At 40.7% G+C, this 17,512-nt stretch overlaps 1 protein-coding gene across 4 annotated transcripts in view; it reads left to right on the forward strand.

The window, feature by feature from the left end:
• The window catches only part of LOC135802219 (uncharacterized), a 48,101-nt gene that overhangs the window by 27,760 nt on the left and 2,829 nt on the right, over positions 1 to 17,512 (forward strand). For 3 of the 4 annotated variants that reach the window (XM_065315766.1, XM_065315767.1, XM_065315769.1), the window contains exons 3-4: positions 8,143 to 8,280; positions 14,205 to 14,363. In XM_065315766.1, coding sequence (XP_065171838.1) covers positions 8,143 to 8,280; positions 14,205 to 14,363 — 297 coding nt within the window. The remainder of the gene's footprint in view (positions 1 to 8,142; positions 8,281 to 14,204; positions 14,364 to 17,512) is intronic. The other variant, XM_065315768.1, reaches the window with a different exon arrangement.

Below are 17,512 nucleotides of genomic sequence, written 5' to 3' on the forward strand. Positions count from 1 at the left end.
AGATTTAAAGCTGAGTGCCTGATTCAATAAGGACCCTGCCAGGAGAATAGGAAACTAGGGGGGAATAAAAAAAGTTTTTCATTTAGGGACACAAGTTGTAGGTATATCATGAGTATTTTTCTTCAATCAACCAACGCACTGGGACTGCGCTGGATGCTCTGGAAGTGAGGGTAAACTTTCTACTTAGAACTTTTGACACGGTTTAATAAACACACGATACACACGTAAACATAGCACGCGTGCATCGAACAAAGGATGAAAAATCGTTCCGTCCTCACTTAAATGTGAGCGCAGCGAAAGAGGAGAAAAATAAGCTCGCAAAGAAGCAAAGTAGAAGGCGACTTAATAATTCATATCTTTTTAGCTACATAAAAAATTCATCAAAGCTTCTTTTGCTGTCGTCTGCCGTCGAACGACGTATCGTATTATTTTTCTTAATGAACACAGCCGGCGCAAAAAATATTAATATTGGATGTCATGTAATTTCAATGACGCTAAGATTTATTGGGTTCGTTAGGTACAAAGAAAAATTTTTATTTGACACCCACGTACAATTTTCAATTGGGCGCAGAAAGGAAGTATTCAGTAAAAATCAATAACTTTCTCTGGACCGGACTGTTCTTTTGGTAATAACAACAAAAACGAAGCGAACACAACAGGCACAAGCTCGCATCACATCACATGAGCCGAAGGAAATGAGAAAAAAGCGAACGCCAGCGTGAATGAATGGCGTGGAAAAAAATGAGCAAAGGCAGATGAATTGTATGTTCCTGCTGCTGATGCCGAGGTTTTTTCTTCTTTACTGGCTTGATATGATACGTTTCTAACGGTCGAAATTATTTATCCAAGCAAAAAGACACAAACATGTTGTGCGGAGTGAAATTTTGATGAAAATTACACAATTGAAAAATATTAATATAAATCTTGAGTAATGCGAAATGAAACGTCGAAGGTTTCATACTAGTATATAGCGAATGTCGTTTTCCATTTTCATAACTCATTTCCTGCTGGCGCATTGTTGCTTTATGCCAGTTGCGCGGTGTTCGCTCGCTAAACGGACAGTTTTCATTTGGACGACTTGGCTCGACAGCAAGATTTCTGCACGATTCTCGCCGTCGCTTCATCTTTCACATGCTGTGCTTCTCGTCGTGGCGTGAAAGCACTGCAGCAGCATGTGCAGAATGAAACCGTTGCGCACGAAATACAGAAAAGAAGAGAAAAAACGCTGAAAATAGAAATAAAAAACGACGACAGAGGCGAAACTGTCAGCGGACGGACGGTTTTAACAAAACACTTCGTGTTACTCCTGCATCGTCTCCGGAGCGAGCTTTTGCGAGGCTTCGAGTTTTACTTTTGCTGCAACTTTTCATATACTTAAGTACCGCCGAGCACGGTGTCTACAGCAAAGGGCAGCCCAAATAAAACGAAATATTTCGCTATAACGGCGATAGTAGTCAAGCGTTTCGTAATGCTTCAAGCAAGAATTCGCGAAAAGTTGCACTGAAAAGATAAAAGTTGCGAAATGCAAACGAAAAACAACATCCAACCTCATAATTAAATTTATATGTCTAAGCGTCAAGAACCATGATGGTTTTCTTCATCATCATCATCATAGTTTAAGTTTTAATAAGCTTCATTTTGTGGCGTATGATTTTTACGGACTCGTACAGGTGGGGTAATCAATTATTCACGCGAACTTCCCGATGAAATTTCACCAACTTATAATATCAGGAACGTGAAGGGCCCTTGAATGATAATCTCGGCACGTAGCGCGAAATGAATGAAAACCAACTACCACGAGGGGATAACACCCCTAAAATTTCAAACAGCCTATTAATATTAATACGCGGTACTAACAACCGTGACTAGATCATATATATCATTCGTTAACTTGTATAATTATGAATCGAACTTTTCCCTTTGATCTTTGATGGTTTAATTCACCCCGCATGTAGACAATGTTCATCGCAGCGCAAAGGTAATTAGATATATTTATCTCCAGCCTTGATGAAATTTAATACCGGTTAAAATGAAACGAATATTCCGAGTATTCGTGAGATGAATTTCTAAGTTGTTTTTTTTTTTTGTGGCGTTTGTGTAACGTCGTTATTGTTATCGCTTGGTTGTTTGCTCAGGAACATCCATAACGTATCGAGTTTCAACATTTCCAACATTTTTGACAGTTTGCTCCAGCGCCTTCCTCTCCTAATATGCTAATCTGCATGAAACAATGCGAATTTATCTTGGTAACATTTTCATATTTAAGACAAGTTCACAGCGCTAGGATAATTTATGCCAGCGGGAAGCGGGAGGCATTGTTGCGCGCTGGGTTTACGGATGCCAGGGGGGTTGTGGAGATGGTGGCAACGTGCAAAATTAATGAGACTCAAAGACTGAGGGTGCGCGCCTTCCCTTTTTTCACCTTCGCGTCTCGATGCGCCTGCCCGACTCGACCGCAACACTTCGTCATCGACAAACGCGACGAACGTAAAATATTAGCGTGTCTTTTCGGCTTCCTGCGTTCGTTAATGAATAATAACCAAATAACAATTCATCATATTTTATCTTTATATGGAAATTCATAAAAAGTAAAATTTTGCAGAAAAAAAAACATTTTTACAAAACTAGTGCGAAAAAGATCATTTTACACACTTGAATGTGATAATTTACGCACTTTACACACTACTTGAAAAATAAAATATATTCTTGTTAAGTATTTTCTTGAAAATCCGATTTGCAGACGCTTTCCACGCGAAAATCCCGAAAATGCTAAAAACATTAATTGCATTAAACACGCACCGCCGAAACAGACAAACGCAGCGCGTCGCAGAGCGCATTCAAGTGAACAAGAGGAGTTAAGCAGACGCGTCGTGCAGATGGTACAGACTTTGGGGGACTGTTGAGTTAAACAAGTATTTATAAGTTCATTTAATTACGCAATTACGCCGCGTTTGTTATATGCGGTCGAGTGAAAATATTTCCAGCCCGACGCGAGCAGAGTTCCACAGAGATCCATCGCGTTCGCAGCAATTATCTGCACAATACACTCTGCCAGCCGCTCTTCACTTCACAGTCGTCTTCATATTTTCATTTCGTATTTTCGTTTAAATATTTTTCTCTCGCCTACAGACCCGGTCACATTGCCATGCGCACACAACCACACACTTTATTATTGTGCTGCGGAATTTTATGCTTCGCCAAAAGTTTTCTTTTGATTTTCGCGCCGCGACCGGAATTAAGCGCCACGGCTGTAGATTCCCATTCCGCGATTTTTCTTTTAAAAAGTACTCCTCGTTTTTTTGCCTTTTAAGATCTTTTTTCGAGTTTCTTAGCCGCTGCGTGGAAATAAAGACGCTGTTCCCTCGTTTCGTGCACGCTGCGATGTTCTTCCAAGAATGTCATCCCCGAATGTGCCGAATAAAGCAGCATGAAAGAGTCGTCGCGTCGAAATTGTCTGTGTAAAGTCTTAAAGTCCGCGCTGTGTGCCGAACGGAGATAATTAAAGACGGACGCCACTTTTACGCCCTTTTTTATCACATCGGAAAGGATTGCAAATTTTAATGCTGAATATTTTTTAATGAATGCTCCGATGCTTTGATGCACGCAGCGAGTTTTTAAAACGTGAAGAAAAGCGTACTAATTTGCATTCGCTGTTATTATTCACCTCGGAAATTAATCCGATTAAAATCATAATATTATCAACATTTATAATTTTCGGTGGAAAAAACAGGGAGGCTGGAGGAATTTGATTGCAAATATTGTGATTATAATTGCATTGCGATGCAATTAATTCAAGCAATGTAATGAAACGCAGCGAGGCGGATGCGATATATTTGAAATAGCGCAAATTTACGAATTTCCCAGCAAATTGCAAATTGCCTGCGCCGCCGCAGATGTAAATTATGCAAAACGAAATCTGTTTGTTTATCGCGCGACACCATCCGAAACGACCACCCGCGACTACATGCAAATGTAAACTACAATAGCTATTTAACCAGAAGCACCAAACAGTTAGAAAAATCATTTTATTTTTGTTTGTGGTAAAAAAACTAACATAGAAATAACGAATTTTGGAGTATCATAATCGTAAATATGTATAATTTTCATAGGAAATGTATGTTTGTTTCACTTTCACGCAGAAATTACTAAAACGATGTTGATGAAACTTTACAAATTTGTAAAACATACATCAAAAAAGGATATTGGCTACTTTTTATTACTAATATATAACTGTAAGGGTGTAAAATTAGGGCTGAAAGTTGGCATGGAAATATTATCTTAGTAACAGTATCATAATTCAACCAATAGATGGCACTACAGTCCATTATCAACATTACACGTTTTAAGTTAATTTACAACAGCTACTAATTTTGTAAAAACTGTTTAGTATCCATTGGTTTATCACCGCGGACAACAAACACAGTAAATTTTCAAAATTAGCGCATCCTGCCAACAGTAGTGCGTAATATACTGCAAGCGTAAATAATCGATGTACGCCTGCAAACCAACGGTAATTGCGTTGCAATCGTATCAAGCAACACACGCGTTCATCAGAGATGCGCAATCTCTGCACGCGTGCCTCTGTGAGATATGTAATAACACACCCCAGCGCAAGATGTTATTATAATACGATCTAATGGCCACCAAGCATGTCTCATCATATTCCAGCTCAGCTCACTATCGGCCATAACATCTTCTAATAGCGCAGGTCCACGTAATTCCGGTAACAATCGCGGGTGTAATGCCTGTAATATTGGTAATAGTCGGTGTTGCGAAGATGATTTGATTGCACCGCCACGGCACAAGGACTAAATTATCACTCACATAATGCGATTGTAATTAATACTGTCTGGCGTTTTCGCCAGCCACGATTGATGGCGCTGCCGGGAGGCGAAATAAGGGTTAACTATGTGAGAACACGCAAGGTAAAACGCTTTGCAAATTAGTGGTTTACGTGTGGATGATTGTAGGACTACTGTATGCTAGTGGGCATGCGTAATAAGATATCTTAATTTTCATAATAACAATTACTTAGGGATTTACCAAACCAAAGTCAAAAATATTTTTTTAGTGTTTCTTTTTTTTTGCTTTTTTGTCGTTTTTTCTTTTGTTATTTGTCCTTGCTCGTATTTTTACCTTGCGAAACAAGATAAAAAAGAGAAAAAAAGATGGCTCACTCATCGATTGTGTGTTGTACTCTTGCAACACCATTAGCAGCACCTATATGCACTTGTTCCAACAAAAGCAGAATTATGCCGAAAGTGGAAAAAAGCGAAATAGGAGAATGTGTGCGCCGATCTGCGATCCGAAGGGCAGATAATACCGTAAATCGCATTATTCGCACAAAGTAAAGCACGCGTGGTCGTTTTTTGCTGCCTTCGCGTAGTTTTGTTTGCCCTGTATCTCTCTATTACTCTTTCCGCTTGCTCGCGCCGCGCATTTCTATAACAGCGAGTGCTTTTTGCACTTTTTACAAATGTTCCAATTGTCGACGTCGCGTTCGCCAGTTTAAAGCTTGATGTATGTTCATTGCGTTCGCAGAAAAAAGTAAAACGTGTTCTCGGCTTCATTTACACATTGGTTTTTATATCAGACATTTGTTTCTGTTAAGACCAGATGCGAATAGTATATTTAAATTATTTTTTTAATATTTCGAAATAAAAAACAAAATATATACAGTTTTATGTAACAATTTTGTGTTTTGTGGTAATGGCCATGTTGCAACTGCGATTTTGTTTGCGGAATTGCATATCGAATCGATACACGCGCACACGCAGGCTCGTAAATTCGTTCATTTATATTAAACGCACACGCCAGCGTTCTGTCAAAACAAACACGCATCGAAACGCCAAAACGTATTCCCAATCAAGTGATCGCGTATGCAAACGCGAGCGATGGTGGAGGCGCCGCGATTGCCGAACGCAGCGCAATTTTGATCAACGAAATTTACAATAGCTGTCAATTTCGGCAGCGGGAAATAATGTTCGGATTGCGTCGGCGTCGCCACCCGCATTACTTGTCGCTACGTTTTGTTAATTTTGCAAATGCAACACATCTATATGCATATGCTTGAAATATTGACTGAAAACTGTCAAACATTTGAGATCCGCATTTAGTTTCCGTAATATTTATAATTTCAGTTTAGCCAACGAGTTATGTATTTGCAATGAAAAATGTTGCGGCGCAGATGGAGTTTTTTTATATGCACAAAAAGCCAACACGCGAATTTATTTTAATAATGAATTGTTTGAACGTGCGTGCGTTCTGCACATGTGTACCTACATTGTACAATTTCGCGTTTATACAATTCCGTTCCGCATTTCTCACACTACAATGGTAGATATATACGTTTTTTTTTTGTTGTGTTTGGTCGTAACAAAAGCCGAGCCAAAAAATATTCAAAAATATTATGAATATCAAATTGATACCCATTGTGGAGGCATCAGCCTAGTCCGACTGCATAAATTGCGAGGGCGCGCGCGTTTGGAAGACTCTCCGAATGCGAGCGGCTAACATTAATCACGGTATTTGTTTTGTAATTGTAAACATTACGCGGAAAGCGGATGTTGGGACACGCTGCGCTCCGAATTCGAGTGGATTACGTTATGATTTGTGTTTTATTTATAATCACTAGATTGCTGTTGCTGGCCATTAATGTTGCGTATTTATTTGAGCGCGCAGAGGCAGCAAGTCGGAATTTACCGACCCCTAGAAACAAACAGAACAAAAACGTCGAGCGGAGAGATTTTTGTTTATTCTGAGTTAATTGGGCAATATACAATAAACTGAATTATAAACAAAAAAATTAATTTAATTTACAATTTATACTAAAATCTAACAATTTAGAGTATTGCAAGTGACGTTCCGGACAGAAATCGCAAGTTCACTCAGGGGCGGCAAAGCTTGAGTCAGGTTTGCTGCTTGTCGGCTGCAGTCGAACGTGTTAAATCACGTCATTTGCATAGCTCGCGTCCGCCCGCGGAGTGGCCGAGAGGGAAACCTCTAATAGGCGCCGCCACCGCCGGCAGTATCTTATGTTAATTCGATTATGTGCGCGGGTCGAGGCAGCGGGGAACGCTTACATGCGCGTATATATTAGCCTCATAGATTTAACCTGTTCGACGCGCTTTCGAAATGAAAATCCTTGGGGCGGCGATTCGGATTACTCGATCGGTTCTGGTCTTGTATTATGCAAATACCACCTTTTGCTTCCGGTTACCTATTAACCCATTTCATGTTAAATACAGGTAGATATTTTATATTGATTAATTTCCATCTAGTTTGTAAAGTTTATGACTTTGAAAGACACTTTATGTAGAAATAGAAATCTGTGCGGTTAAATGGCCCACCCTTCGATCTGATTAATAAAATAGGACCCTTCGTTTCCGCTTCGCATTTTGGAGCCGCGTCGGCAATTTAACGATCGTTTCTTCGTCTATCTATGCGCTATTTTATGGCCCTAGTCCTCCAGAAGGTGTATAAACCTTTCATGCCTAATATATGAGCTGGAGGGAACGTGTTTTAATCGAAATCCCATTGTGCTAAATCGATGTTTGGGATAAGTGAATCTACTAGGTCTGTCCGTCCGCTCCGCGCGCACCTTTGGGATGATGCAAATATTGTCCTCATTCGTTGGAAAAGTTGGAACAATTTTAAATCCTGCTTGTTCGGCACGTCTGCCGCGCGCATTGTGCAAATGTTTGCGCAATACGAAACGAATTTTGTAAAGAAAATATAATATTCGCATTGTCAACGTTGCCGGCGCCTTGATGGTCGTCGGTTTGTTAACTAAAATTTCGTTCTGTTTACGAATAATTTGCAGAGCCAGCAGAAGGACGGGATGAAAAGCAATTTAGTTTTTGTGCTCACTTTTGTCCCGTTTGCAATGTTCAGCCCGAAGCGTTGGTTTTATTTAAAAATGTGTTTCTCCTTTTGCTAAATGAGCGTGCGCGCGCGCGCGTGCTCGTCTCGTTTAGCATTTGTTTTCTTTGCGCGCTCGCGTTCAGTGCTCAGCAGCTCTTCACCTCTTTTCGTTTGCGTGTTTACGTTCTGCTTTCTTGTTGTTTTTGTTTTGTTTCTCTTGTCTTCGCTACCTGTTTGTGTACTAATTCGGACGCGTCTCGTGTCTCTCCTTTCTTGCAGAGAATTGCAGATATGTGAAGGGCCCGTGGACGGAATGCGACCCGAAGAACAACATGCGCTCGCGGACGTTGACGCTGAAGAAGGGCGATCAGTCCACCTGCGAGTCGACCAAGACCATTCAGAAGAAATGCAAAAAAGGTAATTACATTCAGTCATTCAGACTCCTAACCCGACCTTCCTTACAACCCGTAACAAAATGAAGAGAATGTGTCTTGAGTGCTTGAGTTTGCGGTGAATCTATGACTGAATATGGACTTGGATGGAATGTGCATGATGAAAGCAACAAGCGTACAAAGCTACCGCAACGAAAAAATCGCCCGTGCAGCAGCAAAAGTGCAAAAGCGCAAAGAATGTGCGAATAAAATGCGCCGAAGAGTGAATGCTATGCAATGCACGTGCATAAATACTTTTAATTAAAACACACACAAATAGAAAGAATATAAATAAAACTTGCAAATTGAGTTGCCTAGATCTCTTAAATTGAATAATTTTTTTTTTCAACATTTTCATTAACTCGGAATTAACTTCGACGCTTGGCTTCGAGTATCCGATTACCAAAGCCGGCATAACGAGCTTATAAAATTTGCGAAACAAAGTAAGTTGCAACTCGCAGAGCGCGACCCCGGCCGCGCCTTGGCGCCTTGGGTGCAGCACCGCGCGATCCCGATTTGACACTTCATTAATTTTATTTAATTACGAGCGTGCGCGCGTCGCAGGTGTAATTAACTTGACGAAAATGACACTCGCACCCTGCGGACTCTGCGCAGATTGCATTCCGTCGAGATAACGATGTTACGATATTAAAACGATTCGAAAACGAAAAATATTTTTCATTGAATTTTTTGCTTGGTAGCGTTGAATTTTCGTTATTCGATGTTCTGAATATGACGATACGCCCACATATGTGTTCGTATTTATGATATAAATGTTATTGATTTTGTATTTTATTTTATCACGTTTTTTGGCAGAGTACGCCGCGGGAAGGAAATGCGGAATGGAAGAAAAACGTGTTATGTTATGCCGCGCGGCGAGTAGGTGAAATGGCGTGTTAAAAATGCAAATGTCGGCGTTGTGTTGTATCTACATTCACGCGCGCGACGTCTTGCGGAAAGTTTGTGCAATCCGCACATTTATTCGCACCACCGCTACTGCCGCCGCCGGCGAATTTATATTTTCCAAATCGTTCGCGATTTTCTTCGGCGGAACACTAACCAGTCAAACGAATAAAAAAGCGGGCTCAAGAAAAATACAAAATAAAATGAGGGGAAGGCCATAAAACACTGGCTGATATAAATGTAGTCCTATTTATATACAGGGTATATAAATTTTTAAACACAAAACAAGTTGCATTACATGAATTTGTGATATTGAGTATTAATTACGTTGGATAAATAACATTAATTAATATTATTAATGCGACAGGAAGTGTTTGTATGTTTGTGTCGCTTTCAGGCAAAAACTACTGAATGAATTTTGATAAATTTTGGTATAGAGATATTTTGGACCCATAAAAAGAAAATAGGCTACTTTCTCGTGCAAAAGTATAACTGCCAGGGTAAAAATAAGGGATGAAAGTTGTTATACACATTAATTCACTGTTTAGTTAGACAATCCAATCCTAGATGGCGCCAACGTGAATTATTAGCATTTCTACTTTTTTAGAATAAAATTTACAATTTTTAAGATGAATTCGTAATTCATAGATACCAGAAACAAGAATTTTTGTAAACTTTTAGTTTTATATGATTATGTGTTTTTAAAACAGTTTGTATAGATGCTAAAGGTACTTTAAACAAATGCATGAGGCTTGTTGCACGAAAAGCGTTCTCGGATCTGGAGAGCATCCTGATGTCGGCTTCGAGAGATACATTTTCCAGGTTTCTCTTCGTGCGGCTTGTTGTTTATTTTATTCGCATCCTGCGCGATGTGCGCTCGTAGCGAGAATATCAATCAATTGTCTGTAGATTTACGGGCGTGGAAAATTCGGCACGGGGTTCAGCACGCGCACATTTCTTACTTAGCTGGGTTTAAAGTCTTTATACCTCGCATCCTGGAAGCAAATAATAATAAAAGTAGAAATAACCCCAAATCAACTAAATAAATAAAGACATTCAGTTCAAGCTAAACTTGCGGGCATAACCATCGAATAAAACAAAATAGAAGTATTTCCTACACTGTTACACATCTTATTTCGACGGATTCTATCCCGGAAGTAATTTAAAATTGTATTAAACATTTCCATTAAAAATACGCTAGCGCCCGAGACAAATTACACTCTATCTCGACGCGCACGCACGATGGGTGGGCGCATTCATGTTTACGTTTGACAATCTAAGGGTGTAGGAGAGTAGGACGAGGCAACAGCATGAACGCGAGGACACTTTGTTTTCCGTGCCGGGTGCCACACGGGGGTCCTGGGGCTTCCGCTTCATTTTCCCGTTCGCGAATTAGTCAAGTTTCCAGTCGCTCCCACGGGAGCAACTATACGCAACACGCACAAAATTCATCATGTCGCCAGTGCGGGCAAAAACGGCCGGATGTGTTTGCCAATATGGCCGCCGGCGCATCACGTGATACATTAATTCAGGCACGGATTAGGTACGTGCTAATGCCACAATGTTTAATCCTTCTGCTTTTGGAAAAATGTACGCTGTCAACAAGGATTACAACAAAAGTATTGAATATTTGATGGGATTAATTACTGAGATCAAATTAGATATTTATTTGAGTACATCTCTGACCATTTGCTTTTGCGTCCGCGAAGGGAAAGGGAGACGAAACAATCATAACAATCATTTTCCTATTCGCATATCCTGGATTCCGACCGCCGGCCGTGCACGCGATTACATTCTAACATGTTCTGACACGCACAATTCCTCCGGAGCCATACACACACATCCGGATGAAGTATTTGCCCTGTTGCAACCAGCGGGTAACAGGGAACGCAAACTTATTAACGAAGGGTTGCACGAAAAGATTATACAGTATGTCCCAACAAAATTCTTTGTTAAATTCAACGTTTTTGTGTATTTTATGCAAAACAAGTCGGTTAAATGTGTTGTATTTTGTGTTCTATTTGTTTTTTAAATTCTCTATCGTATGGTTGGGAAATTCGCTGTTAATTAGTTCCGTTTGAAGCGAATTGTATGGAGCTGTTGCAATGCAAAAGTCGATGAGATATTCTCATTTCGCCGGAAACGCGGAGGTTTTAAATCAAAGCGTCGGTCCGGTTTGTTTCGCCGTTTGTTGCGCCGCCCGTCCGAAAATTACAAAGCGTGACTGCACTCGCGCCGACCGCAGGCCGCCATCCACCGCCGCCCCCCTGGTTCGCGCGTGTATATATGCGCGAGTATTTACCTACAACACTTTGGCGGTGTTGAAACTCGACGCCGCGATTTAGATAGTACACGAGTCGACAACTTGCCCGACGACCGCTCGCACAGTGTTTTATTATTCACGGGGGCGGCGCTCACCTCATGCTGAGCACGCATCAAAACTTTGTTGCTGTGTGTATTTAATATTAAGCACTTTTCAATGTGCAATAACTCTTCATTTGCGTTGGAACACGGAAGCCAACTATTGTTCGGCGAGTTTCGCGTGGAAATCTAATCATGGACGGGAAAATTTGAAATTTCCATCGAAGTTTTAAAAGTTCTTTGTAACCAAAAATGTTCCAGTAATATCTATGTGATACTCCAGCTTGCGGTGTGGTGAATGGTAATGTCGATAGGAGGGCAGCCACAATCGCAAAATTTCATTTTTTCGATCTCTGCGCAAAAAAAGCTAGGCTAAAATTGACAAAACGAAGTTACATTCAAAGGATAACACCCAAGCCGAAACGGGATAAAACGCTCGCATGCTCCATGTTACCATTTCGGGAACGATGAAAAAAGGGACAAAATTTTGCAGAGAAAAAGGCGCGCGTTGGGGCAAATTTAATAAAACAAAAAAATTATGCCGCACACGTGTGTGCCTCGGACAAAAAGCACCCAAGTCGCCTTTTTCGAAGGCATTTAGTTTGCCAAGCGAAGAGAAAAAAATCAACTCGATGCATGCGTGCAGGAGTAAAAGGCGGTAGGTACTGGCTTATAGAGGTGGGTCGCGTTAGAAAGGGAATAAAATATGAGAGTTGGGGAAAGCGTGCGTTGGCAGTATTTTAAATTCGACAAAATGGGCATAAAAATGCGCCGCGGAAATGCGCTTTTCGTCAAAACCCAAGCCGGGAGATCCCTCCGAACGAGTGACGATACGTCGCCAAGTCGAGATGTAAAGTATCAAGGGTTTCAATAGTAAAAGGAACGAATGTACATATTTTGGGCGAAATCGGACGAAGGATATTGATATTTCGGTTGTTTATGACCGCATAAACTAAGGCATAACCAGCCGTAAAGTCCCACCGAACACCACAGATGTCTATAATGCTCCTGTGGGTTTATCAAAGATGAGATATTGATATAATATTAAACTTTTTTCAACCATAATCTACCAGTTCAAAGTGATTTAAACGTTGCACCAGTTAATATTTAACTAGTTGGAGGTTAATGGCTCGAGGTTGTTGCCTTAATATTTAATTAAAGCAATTAAAACTAAAATCCAATTTGTGTCTGACAAACTTTGCGCCATGCTGGAAGATAAGGCCCGCGCGCGGACGATTGCAATCCGGAAAAGCGTACATAACGAGGAATTAGAAGAACAACTTGGTATTTAAAAGTGGAAGAAACACGAGAAGAAGCGCGCCACGGTGGTTTAAAATAAATTACATAGTTCACCGACAAGCGGCGTACTGCTTGCGAAGACTTAAAGGCGAATTTATTTCTGCACAACAATACGGGCACACGAAGGACGACACGACGCGAAACTAAGTGCAATATTCAAATTCGAATGAAACGGCTGTATTTGTATACAAATTTGTAGAAAACGAAGCCAAGACTAAAGTTGCAAGCAAGTAGTGTTTGCGGATATGTGTGTAATATGAGAAAATAATTGCTGGCGTTCGAAAGTTTTCGCAAGTGGAATGTTTGTTTGCCGAGCGAATGTAAAATGGTTATTCGTTACTTGGCTTAGCGTAATACACATTACGCTCATTGTGTTAATGAATTAACGGATGGATACACGAGTTTCGAGTTGGTCGTTATTCGGTACTTTTGAAACATTCAACAGTAACGCAAAGTTTAATGCGTGTGTTTATATTTAAGGTGTTTTCCAATGCGTTCAATCGGCTGGAATGCAATACACTTAACCAAACTTTTAAGTTGCCTTGCAATTGCATTTCAAGTTAGCGTATAAATATAAACTCAGCGTTAGGCAACTCAAAGTGCATGTAGGCAGAGAATTTAACATGGATTTTAAGATTTCCAGCGAGATATTGAACTAATCAGCTTTGGAACTAAACCGTTATTATCTGGTATTGCCTTGGCAGCTAATTTACTTGTGCCGGGCAAAACACGTGAATACCCCGTTCGCCAGACAAACAATAGCGCCGCACAGAATTCGACGCTGCTGCTCTCGCATTATACCGAGCGCAAATATTTACGCCCCGGCATTATTAATGCCGTCAAACATTCGCCGATCATTGATATCAACGCTTAATGAAAGGAAACAGGGCAAGGCATATGCCGCCGCCCAGGGTCTCATGTTTCTTGTGTTCGGTGCGCTCCTGTTTCTGGCGTGCTCGGCGTGCAACATGTCCGCCGTGTTCCTCAAACGGGAATTATATCTTCGGACTGAAGCTCAAATAGGGGATCTCCTTGTGGGATTACAATCAATTATACTACACGCCAACGTAATGAATTAAAATTTCAACAGAAATTTACAAATTTGTTTAAGGAATTTCTGTGTACGTTTGAATTTACTTTGATGATTGAATGCGATTGACTGAGAATTTGTGTGAATGTTGTCCGTCATGTCGTGTAAGAGATATCTGCCATCCCATATTGACACTGACACACACCCTGTTACCGCATGCTGATGTAATGTCCGCCATTGCCTTGTAGCTGGTGCGATTGTCTCTGCCTCTGACGAATGATATAACACAATGCTTTTCTGCTTGTCCGATTTTCCAGCATGCCGATACGAGAAGGGCGCTTGGGGCGATTGCAATGCGCAGAGCCAGATGACGCGGAACGACAAGCTGAAGCCCAACAGCGACCCTTCCTGCGAGCAGAACAGGCAGATCACGAAGAAGTGCAAAGCGAAGGGCGCGAAACCGACGAAAGGTAAAGGTAATAGTCGAACACGTTTTACGTTCTCGTTTTATCTCCTACGGATGGGTGTTTGGTTCGAAATTACCGTTTTATGTGCATGCCTACACACGAAGCTTTTTACTAGCTTATAAGTTAGGTTAAGTTACGCAAATTGCCTTGACATGTGCATACGCAGAGACATTTACGTTTTAGGTTTTTGTTTTCCAGGGAAATGACTTCGAAATTAACTAATTGTAATCGTAATGTCTTTAATGAAGTCGCCGCCTCCGGGCATGTGGCGGGCACTTAAAGATCATAAAACTTTTGAACGTTTCAATTAAATAGAAGCCACTAGCCGCAATTATCGTTTTCCAGTTTCTTCTGCAGTTTGGCTGGAAAATTTCCACTCGGTCTCTTCAGTGCGCAGATAAAATGAAGATTTCTACTTTTATATTCTTCGTTTTTGCACAAATGCGATATTTCTGCTCATGGCGCCTCCAATTATTACAATTACGCACTCGGCAATTTCCACTTGGTTTTTATTCTCAACTATTGGGGCAAAACCGAAGAAAAACCAGAAAAAAACGTATAACAACATGCCTTAAATGCTTTAAAAGTAATAATAATAATACTCGTTGATCGCCGTAATGTTGATGGAATGCGAATTGCAATAGCAGAGTGAAACGCGCAAAAAACGCAAATGAAAAAGAAAGGTTATGCCGACGTTGCGCGTCTGCCAGTTATGCAGCCCACTTTGCAGGTCGTTGCATAGCACACAACGACAGGCATGGGCGTCAATTATTCTTTCTCAGCCGGGCATGCACTGTGGGGTAGAGTCGATGCGCGCCAACTTCGGTATTTTCCTCGTTAGATTCCCGACGAAGAAAGCCCGGCTCGAGCGCAGATGATGATTAATTTCGCGTAAAAACGTCAGCTTCCTTTTTCTCTTTTCGCACGCCGCGCGCGCTAATGCAATTATTTTAATAAGACGCGAGCGGGGTGGAAAGCTCGCATGCGGAAAACTGGTGCCGGACGACAATGCCAACGCGGAAGCAATAACGCGCGAACAGAATCGGGAGAGCATAGAGCAGCGCGGCCGGGATCGATATACGACCCTTTTCTACGAACGCGTAAAAAAACACACAACTACAACGAGCAACAAAAAATCAACACGGGAAAAAACGAGTGACGGCTGTATTTTTCCGGATTAGCGACGAAATTTATTGTTGATTTTTTTGCCCAGTGTTGTGTTTTTCTTGCATTTCCATTCAGGATTTTACTACGAGCGAAGAATATCTGAAGCTGAAAATAATATTATAAATTAATGCATAACATGTAAAATTTTACGAGTTGCTCGAAGCGCAAATATTTTATTTTTTATGCTTCTTGGTCATTACATTTTTAATGCGGTAGCCTTCATTTCCGGGCGCGCATATTTTACGGATGCCGCCAGGTTTCGCCACAAAAGATAAATAAAGCGAATGAAATGACTATAGATTCGCTCGTTCGGGGTGCGTATAATGACCGGGACAAAAGCTCTCGCGCCATCCAAGGCTTTCGATCTCTGTTCACTGCGGGCTCGCTGTTGGTTTTGACTTTTGTTTTACGCGCTTGATGCTTTTTCGCTTTTGTTTGCGCGACGGGATACATTGCAACCGTTTGCCATGCGGCTTCAACCAGCATAGCATCATTTCAGTAGCATTTGGGGTATGTATTAGAGAATTAGAGTTTGGCGAGAGTCTTCCGCGTTTTATTTGCATTGAATATTCATGATCTCGTGACGGAATGTGCGACGCCGAGACCGCCACCGCTTCTCCCGAACGCGGAATGCAAAGTGACGCGATAACAATTTGCATTTTCCATTGAAACAACGAGAATCACCATCGGCATCCGCTTTTGTACACACACCCGCACCCTTTGGGACACGTACTGATATATTCACGCATACGTTGCGACTGTTACGAATCCATTTGTTGATACAACGACACGAAACGATCGTCGATGTCGTACTCAAACCGTACTCATAACTAACGGCGTTTCCCGAATGGTTTTGGCATTTGGATGCGACAATTTAAAGATGTAATCATAACTACATTCAAATACGTACTTTTATTCTTTCTGAATCTAAAATTTTCACTCGGCCAACTTAATTTGCAATTGGTTTTTATTTTCTCCGTGTGATTAAACATGACAATAAAATTTTAAACGAGTTTTGATTCTAAATAACAAATGATTGATGATTGAATAAAAAAATGTTTATTTTATGTTGTGGCTTAATATTTAACTTTTAACGTTGAGTTGACATTCACAATCCGCACACTCTTAATAGAAAATTTATTGCGCCCGGCCTTTAATGCATTTTTAAGTGCGCGACTTCCGTATAGGATTCGAAGAAACGTTCCGAGCAAGCCACGAAAACTTTCTTTACGACTTTTTGCCTCTTGCGTCGTCACCGCAACTCGCAATGATGCCGTTCAGTAAAGTTACAACCCTGCTCAGATATGAATAGCACATATAGTTTTAGTTTTCTTTTCAAGTTTTCATTGCCCTGTTTTTCTTCACATGGATAAATAAAAAATCTAAGTAAAATGTAACCTCCACTCGTGTTGAGATTGCGACACAAACAGGTATAACAAAGTAGTTGAAAACTTTCCTTTATTTTTGTAGTCTTTAAAAATTCTACTTAAATAAGGACTTTTCTATGGAAATTAAAAGTGTTTTCAATTACTTTAAAGTAAAAAATGTTTTTGTTTGTATTTTGTTTGATACAAATAGGTCTTATTATTATTTACGAATTTGTGCGCTTTGAAATGAATAATGAGACGAGATCGAATGATTTATTCCACGCGAATAATTGAGCAGTCGGCGAACGTGGCGCGTAAGCGGAAACGCGCTAAGAAATCGAATAAGAAATTCAAATGCGTCTCCCCCTAGCCGCTCGGTATTAGACGGAAATGAGCCCGCGATTTTCTCACCAAATGCTTCCAAACCGAGCGAAGTGCTGATTCATTACAATTATTTCGTTTCGTTCCGATTCGTCGAACGCTCGCGCCTCCATCTAAATTTTACTGCTCAATTTAACTCGCCGTGAAGAAGTAATTAAAAGTTATTACTTTTGCCGAATGAATAATTTTCTATACGCTGTCACAATATTTAAATTTAAAACTCAAAACATTTGCTTTTATATT

The sequence above is a fragment of the Atheta coriaria genome, unplaced genomic scaffold (genome assembly GCF_025399875.1).
Source record: "Atheta coriaria isolate IRGN ID8LTWV9N9 unplaced genomic scaffold, Caltech_Dcor_3.1 hic_scaffold_16_pilon, whole genome shotgun sequence".
In the NCBI taxonomy this organism is placed as follows: domain Eukaryota; kingdom Metazoa; phylum Arthropoda; class Insecta; order Coleoptera; family Staphylinidae; genus Dalotia; species Dalotia coriaria.